Genomic DNA, 8,603 nt, shown 5'->3' with positions numbered 1-8,603 from the left:
TTTCTTCCGTCAGTGGTGCTTGCTTTGTCAATGCGGCCGGCCCTACACATTAGACCGCTCCAAATCCAAATATAATTTTTTTAAAATTTCAAAAAAAAAATACACATATGTGCAACGTATAGCTTCTAACTTCAGCTCTCTTGGACACTAAGTTAATTTTTTTTTAACTGATCTACAGTCTTTTTCCGAAGCATGTTTTTCGGGTTTTTTTTTAGACTTACACACAAAATTTCCGAGGCCGAAAATTAGCAAAATTTTGCTCAAATTTGACCAGCTAAAAACTTAGCAATCAATTTAGCAAAAAAATTTAACTAAACTTTTAGCAAAATTGCAAAAAGTGTCCTGACTGAATGTTTACTAATTTTATAGTAAAAAATAATCTCTGTTTGCTAAATTTTAAGCAAATTTTTTTTTACTGAAAATTACTAGTAAATTTAAAATTTCATTAAAACCGTTTGTTTCCGAATGAATTTTTTTTTTAATAAATAAAAAACTGATCTTGAATTTATTTTAAATTTTATTGCATTACCCGCAACATTACTAAGTATATCCGAATTCGGGCCTTCTGCGACACAACGGGCTTCAGCTGGTCATCACATCAGGTTTTCTTCAACCCTGTTTGCAGCCGGTCAGGAAAGCTGAAAATTAAAAACAGAAATTACTTTGAAAACTTCAAACACAGGCACAGTCTAAAAATCAGATTAACTCAAATTAAACTTTTAAGGCCGATCAATTCATTTAAATAGATATACTTAAGAAGTGCAAAAAAATATATTATTTTTTCAGGCTTTGCTAGAAACATATTCAACAATATTAATAACTTTCATGAAACACAGGTTTAGGTTTTTCATTTTACTTTCTACATAAAATTTTGGTACTATCCAGTAGAATCAGAAAAGTTCATGTAAAACGCTGATATGGAAAAATAATCAGTTGTAATAAGCATGCATGAAACTTGCATCTGTTCATATCAGTGAGAGAAGTGTTTGGAAGATGCTTTGAAAACAACATCAAACATTGAGGTTATCAATTTATACAAAACCAAATGAATATAAATGCCAAAAGCTTGTTTCATATTACATGGAGGAGAGGTGAAAGTGACATTGTTGGGGAGAGGCAGGGGAAATTAATTCTTTAAAAAAATATTCTGGTGTTATACCATAAACATTACCAACATGATGATTTTCTATTTATACTTTTGTTTAATAACTAATGTCTTCCAAACCTGAATTAGACTTTTCTACTTTTTTATCAATTTTGTTCATCAAATGAATACTTCTAGGTTTTCAAGCTTATTTTATCCAAATTTTCAAGAAGGTATCTCATTTCATATTCAAATATGCAATCAGTTAGGATATTACCTAATTCCAAATCTTAATGCAATGCAAGAGATCTCTCATCAATGTTTCAGCTTAAGACTGTAAATAAAAACTGAAATAGTTTTTTTTTAACTTTGGAAGCAAAGCATGAATATAATTACACAGAAAATTACACTCTTGCTTAAAATTTAAAGCAGAAAATCCAGTAAGTGGTAAATCCGGTTCGGTTCTAGAAATTGGCAAACACTCTAAATATTTCCTAATTCATGTAGAACATAAAATTAAGAAAAACAAACTTACCTTATACATATGATTTCCGACAAATGGCGTGTTGGACTCGGATTCGTTAATGAGGACTAATATCGGAATTCCACCATAGTCAGCGGAATGTTGAAGTTTGAATTCGAAATCGCCCTGCTTCCTCTGTTTAATATGTCGCAACTTTCTCTACCAGCACAATCGCCAGTCCCACCAGCTTCGATTCCTCCGATCACTTTGGCACTTCCGCATCTTTTTTTTGCTTTTAGTTTGCTCCGTACCGCCGAAAACTAGAAAATAAAAAGTTTAGTTTCAAATTTAAACTTATTCATAATATAATTTTCCTCTTACCTCTGGACACGATTCTTCAACGTAATCTTCTTGCTTGCTCATGTTTCCGCCAGCACGCTTCTGACTGGAATGGGATCGCTTGGAACCAACTGTGTGATGTGCCTTAACACAGGCAGGTATCACCGGAACTCATGCATGATTCGTACCAGTTTCCGGACAGATGTTTTGTAGCAGCCTGGAAACGCCGGGAACCAGTAACAATCACCGGCACAGGAAACAGCATTGTTGACCGACGACCGATCGATTGTTCGAAAGAACAATCACAAAGTTTATCGGTTTTTATTTCATTGAAAGTAGGAAAACAAATTAAATATTCAATTTTCTCTACATTTTTCTCACTACGAAACGACGACCGAACGAAAAACACCCGGAGAAAAAGCTGTCAAACGAACGCGATTCGTGCCTAGACTAAATGTTCGAGTCCATGCTACTATAAATGCTAAATTTAGTAGCAAATGGGTTATTTTTACTCAAATTGAGCTAATTATCCGATCCGATGAAAAAGTGCTAACTCAACAGTAAAAAAATATTTTTGCTAACGGAAAGTAACAGCGAATTTTTGCTAAGTGGAGCCTCGAAAGTTTTGTGTGTCGAATAACAAAAAACTGAAGTGTTCTAACCAGTGGTCCGAATATCACTCATTTTCAATGAATGTTCCTGATTGCACTTCGCAACTGAACGAATAGCGATCGGGTTTTGTTATTGATTGCTACTGGACCTATCCGATCATCGTTCGTTCTATTCATCGCTAACATATACACCCTTATTCTTGTTTACGGCGTATCTGGCTTTCGTTCGAACGTATACTTTCGAACGAATTCGAAAAAGCTATTCTTGTTTTCGTTCGAACGCGATACGTTCGAGGTTGGTGTTACCAGATGAACTTCGAAACTTTAAGGCAGCCCTGCTTAGCAAAATGACATTTATCGTACCCATTCGATGTAAACAACCGATTTCGTTTGGTAATTTTGTGAAATTTTTTTCGTCAGATGGAGTACGGAAGAAAAACGGCTAACTCTGCACACCCCGCGGAGACAAGGAAAAATTTTCAGCAAATGGATCTAGCCTGCCAAAAAACCATCAACACCACCAGCAGCTGCTAAAACGGGTGATTAAAAGATGGCAAACAAGTTGAAGCCGATACCAGCCGGTGTTAGTGATGCATGCTCTGTTGCTGTTGAAAAGTTGTTCCGCTTTAATTCAAATATTTTTGGGAACTCGATGTGAAATAGTTCTTCTAATAAAAATGATTCACATATTCCAATACGATTTTTTTTTATTTCGAAGAAAACAATTTCATAACATTGACCCCGCAAAAGTTCAATAATTTCAACGTCTTTGGCATTCCACAACCGGTCTTATGCAATGACAAAAATTTCTGCCAACGATTGGCTCAATTAGAATTTTCCTAAGCTCAGTTTTTCTCCCATTTCCTTTTAATTTTGCACAAAATATTTTAGCATCGTATAGAAGTTTTACATTCAAACGCCCACGGTTCGCAGCATTAGACTTGCGTTTGTCAAGCAGTAGCAGAAATACGTTCGATCGAAAACGAGAATGGTGTCATTCGTTCGAACGAACTATGTTCGAAAGATCGAACTGTACTTATTCGTTCGAACGAAAACAAGAATAACAATTGGGGAAACTTTCGAACGAATGTCATTCGAACGAAAACCAGAATAAGGGTGATAGATCACCTCGCACGATGCTTGCTGTCAAAACAGTGCAGCACTATCATCCAATTGGAATCTCACCAAAGAGCGATGCATATGGCGAATCATGTTCGTCTAGGATCAGGAGTGAATGGTTCAGGAAGTGAGTGAGTGATACATTCAACCGATCATTAGCAAATGTTGTTTGTTTTTAAACATAGCCAATTAATAAATTTATTTGAATTTACAGCGTTTTTTACACCAGTAAGAATAAAATCAAATTGTAGTTGTCTTTGTGAGGGAAAGATGTTCACTTCCGCCGTGTTTTCGATTTCAAAAAAACCAGGCGGATACTGAGTGAGTGACATTCAGAATGGATCAGTTTGTATCTCCCTCATCTCTGATATGCGATGTTTGCAAAATCGATGATTCTGAATGATGCGACTCGGTTTGCATAGCTGAGTGGAGCGCTGATCGAGATTGCATACCAATCGGGCGAAGCAGTTGCGAGAGGCGCTTTCCTATTATACAGTCAGAATGTTTCAAATAAGAAACGTATCCTGAGTGTTTATTTTGATTGATTTTCTGACCATTGGTTCTAACTGAATATAGAAAACATATTTTTGGTTACATTACAAGGTTTCCAAAACTATAAATTTTGTAAAAATCGGCTGAGAAACAAGAGATATACATATCTAGCGTGAACTTTCATTACGTTGTATGAAACAAAATGTAAACTAAGAGTTTTGTCACTAAAAATACCAAAACTGACATAAAATATTCGAAACTTCTTTTCATTTAGAATATTTGTAGCTTGGACAATATATTCTATATGTGAAATACAGATTTTAAAGTTGTTTTGATAACTTTGGCAGCAGTTTTCTGTGAATTTTTAAGATGTTTCATACGACGTAATAAAAGCTCACGGGTAAACATTTCAGGGACGGATGAGGGTAAAATGAAAAGGAGAAGAGAAATTTGACTACGAAATGCAAAAAAAAAAACGAGACAAAATCATTTCCTCAACCGTCGCCACGTCCCCCAAAAACAACACAAAATGAGAATTCTAACCAAATTTGTTAATGGGGTTTGTCAAGGCCAGAATCCTTCTGGGCCGGGCCGTTCACAATTTACTACGCAAGTAACAAATCTACCCACGGTTATATACATAATAGTTTATTCTGTTCCCTCTAAATAGAAATATAATAATTATGATAATAATAATAATCAGTTTATAAAAAAAATAATTCTCCAGAGTAAAACAAAGAGATGTCATTTTCCCTACCATTGATTGAGGACCGCACAACAATTGCTGGCGGTTTCGAGGGTTGCGATTTCGTTTCATCCAACTTCAGCAAGTTACAACAAGTATGTCTAATGTCTAATAGTGCTCAGTAGCAGGTATAGCCCGGACTGGTTTCATTTGCGTGTGATATTTTTGAGACCGTTTGATTGATCTTCCAGCCAGTCTACTCGTCTCAGCTCGTATAAATATATATAGGCTATAATATATCATGTATAAATTGTTCTTTTTTTTGGGACTAAAAAATAAGGTTCTTTGTTTTTTTATCGTTGGAACAGTTTTATATGCACTAAACCGTTAGCAAAAAAAAAATTACTTAGAGTTTGGTTTCAACAATTAACGAATGAAAAAATATCCGAATGTGTCAGCGCGAATAAATTAGAAATCCAAAATTCTCTTTCGAAGGTTAGTTTGAACTCTAGAGTGATAAAATGGAATATGTTTTGTTCACATTTGTTTGAGAGAAACAAAATAACGTCACAGTTTTGTTTTCTATATCTTATATGTTATACTGGAATTCGATTTTGTAATCAAATTCTCCTTGTTATCACGAGTCTACATTGTCAGACACTGTGATTTTCGCGCTCGAGTACAATACGACAGTTGGATCCCTATCGTACAGAAGAGATCGCTGTTCAATATGCGTTTATGTATATGTTTGCGTATGCGTGGGTGCAGATGTGTGGATGTGTAAATATCAACAATGCATGTTGAGTGTATAGCAGTATTGTTCCACACAGACGAGGCGCTCCCGGTGAAGTTTATATAAAAAAGTCAAATCGTCTCTCAAACAATTTGTCGTCCTGTGTGACGGTGTTATTGTTGAATAGTTATACTATTTAGTCAAAAAAAATCGCAAACACCAAAGTTTGCTGATAATCGCGCAGAAAGTTTACCACGTACTTCCATACACACATACAAAAATACATACATACCCAGAGAAAAATGCACTCATCGCAATCGATGTACATACATCGTCCAGAAAAAGGAAACGTGATTCTATCGTACGGATACGTAGGTAGGTATAAATTTGATGGATACACACCTTACCAGCGAGTTCTAGACGACTTCCTGGAGGGAAAGCAACGATTGGCGAAGAAATTCGTACTGCGTTTTGGCATGCTTTATTTCCAACTCGGCAAGTTCGATGAGGCTGAAAATTGAAAAAAAGGAACTCCGCATTTACATTTATCTTAAACATATAAATATGTAGGTAGGTTAAATAAATCTCTAGAATGCGAACTCTTCCAAAAAAAAAAAACATACTGTGTCGAAATTCATCAACATAATTAATCTTTCCTTGGTTTGACTCTCAGAAAAAGTGGCAGATAAATAACGAATTAAAAATAAAGCAAACTAAATTTATCTGTCCCGGAGGTGTATTCTAACGAACTTTGCCAATTGCTTTTCTCATCATGACTAATACCTGGCGACTTAAGCGAGCTAATGGCGATCACAGCGAAGCTGGTGAAAAATAACTAGCGTTTTTCCATAGTGGAGTTGTGGTTTGGCTGAATCTCATCTAACAGTAGGTAGGGAATAATAAATTGAATTAAGGACTATTATTCAATCAGGTTAATTGAGAAATGAACAATTTCGTGACACATTGCGAGACAAGGACCACTTTTTTCTCGACTTACAGGAGTTTATTATCTACTTGTAAACAAGTCTTATATGTACTACTTACTTCTTCTTAAAGGCGGCTACTCGGCGCACCCGAAAAGAGACCAATTCCTCCTTTCCACGGGCGGACATCGATTCGAATTTTTCACATGCTTGAGTTTGGGCCGTTTCCGCCTGTATTTAGAAGTGGTGATAGAAAAATAAATAAATAAATTAATAATGACTCTGATATCAAACAAACCCAAACAGAAAAACTATAGAATATGCAAACAAATATTGGTGGAAATTGGAATTTCACGGGGACTTCTGAAGCACAATGGAAGGATGTGATAGTTTTTTATGGTTTCGGAAATACCTCTTGCACCTCCAAAGGCTTATCACCAGCAACAGATACAAAGGACACGATGGTTTGCGAAGCGTTTAGTAGATGAGAGAAAAAAAAAATACAATTCGGCGAATAAGAAAAAACATTCACAGTTCAGTTGCAGTTTTCACGGCAATTATTGCAGACAGATCGCAGCACTGAGCAATGTAGAAAAATGTTAGCAAATGGTTTTCAATTTTGGGTGTTTCAAACAAAATTGTTATTCTGTCCAATTGAAGAAAAGTGGCTCGGATGATTTTTTTCATGAACGGGTAACAAATACTCACCGCATGGACGTCTTTATTTTTCGCGCGTGCTTTCTCGAGATTTCGGTTGGCCGCTTCGTATGCCGCCAGACAACTTAAGCGTCTAATGAGCAGGGCCTTGGCAGCGTTGCTATCCCTCTGGTAGTAACGCAGGGTGTCACCTAGTTTCAGATCTTGGTCACTAGCTACGCGACCTTCGTAGTTCTGGAGTCAAAGCAGATTATTATTTACGATTTTGAGAAAATGAAAAAAAATGAAACCTACCCTTATTTTTTCAAAAATATCCGACGTTTTTGCCAAAAAATTCTCCATATGGCCTTGCTCAGCCGTGGATAGCAGCATGAGGGCAGAAGAAATGCGAATATGTGAATCGGCCACATCCTTGTGCTTGTTGGTCATTCGTTCGGTTCGACTGGCCGCTTCCTTCAGATGCGCATGGTATTCGCCCAAAAATTGCAACTCGTGCTCGAAAAAGTCATTCACGTCTTTCACCGTGGCTCCCAGATAGATTTCGTCTTTAGTTTTTCCAATGCTTCGAAACAGACCACCGAATACGTCAATCTTCTTTTTCAGCTTGGCGCACAGGTCCTGATCAAATTCGAGGAACACTTTCAGGTGCGAATCGTTCCGGAAAACCGGATGTGAGGCAAGGCGGGTGAGAAAAACTTCATGCATTGCGACCGTTTTCTTGAACGTTGCCAAATATTCGGCCTCCAGTTGCTGTTTCATTTTTTTAAACTCTTCCTTGGTCACGTTGCCCTCACCTTCGCCAAGTCGCTGCAGTTTCTCTCGGGGTGCATCGAAATCTGGTCGTGGCGGACAAGGCGGAATGATGTATCCGGCGTACTCTTCGTTTTCCTCGAAGCGATCCTGTAACCACACAAACTCCTCGTGTTGCCGGACTACCAAGAAGTCAGTCTTCGCAAAACCAGGCAGGTTGGTGCGGGTGTGGACGGTAAATTTGACACGATCCTTTTCGCTCAACGCATCGGAAATATCCACCTGCAAAGATGGATTTTTATAGTATAAAATCGACTACAGACATAATTTAACAATTAGGTAAAAGAATATTGAGGTTAACAAAACCTCAACGTGAATAGCTCTAAAGAAACAACTAAGTCCTTCACACTACATCCACTCCACCCACATAACACATTAGCCTATACTATACACATAATTGGATGACTCACCAACAGGGAGTTCGGTGGAAGGGTCGCGATATCGGTTATGTTGCCGGCTGCTGGGGGCGATACATTCGGTCCGTCGGTTGCCGGAACCGTTCCATCGGGTTGCGGCGATTGCAAGTCGCCTGGCTGCTGCTGCCGAGGAAGACCGCTATCTTCCATTAGTGGGCTACCACCGTTTCCGTTCTCTTCGATCGTACCATCCTGTAGGTTTGATTTATTGCGTTTCAATCATATTTCTTTAACCAGTATTCTAGGAAGCTTCGATTATCGGCGAACTGAT

At 37.4% G+C, this 8,603-nt stretch overlaps 1 protein-coding gene and 1 long non-coding RNA gene across 2 annotated transcripts; both read right to left on the bottom strand.

Moving 5' to 3' along the window:
- Positions 1-518: 518 nt before the first annotated feature.
- On the bottom strand, positions 519-2,205 carry LOC129743260 (uncharacterized). Its single transcript, XR_008736599.1, has 3 exons — positions 1,929-2,205; positions 1,620-1,867; positions 519-638 (listed from the first exon to the last, which is right to left on the bottom strand). It is a non-coding gene; the product is annotated as an uncharacterized LOC129743260 (long non-coding RNA).
- Positions 2,206-4,739: 2,534 nt separating this feature from the next.
- LOC129739456 (sorting nexin-6) lies at positions 4,740-8,551 on the bottom strand. Its single transcript, XM_055730912.1, has 6 exons — positions 8,327-8,551; positions 7,401-8,138; positions 7,158-7,340; positions 6,862-6,879; positions 6,571-6,680; positions 4,740-6,036 (listed from the first exon to the last, which is right to left on the bottom strand). Exons 1-6 carry the CDS (start codon positions 8,480-8,482, stop codon positions 5,943-5,945), a joined length of 1,299 nt encoding a protein of 432 aa, XP_055586887.1. The 5' UTR covers positions 8,483-8,551; the 3' UTR covers positions 4,740-5,942.
- Between the last annotated feature and the right edge of the window lie 52 nt (positions 8,552-8,603).

This window comes from Uranotaenia lowii, chromosome 1, assembly GCF_029784155.1.
Source record: "Uranotaenia lowii strain MFRU-FL chromosome 1, ASM2978415v1, whole genome shotgun sequence".
NCBI lineage: Eukaryota > Metazoa > Arthropoda > Insecta > Diptera > Culicidae > Uranotaenia > Uranotaenia lowii.
Note: the sequence above shows the minus strand (reverse complement) of the source record. Positions and strands in the feature narration are given on the sequence as shown.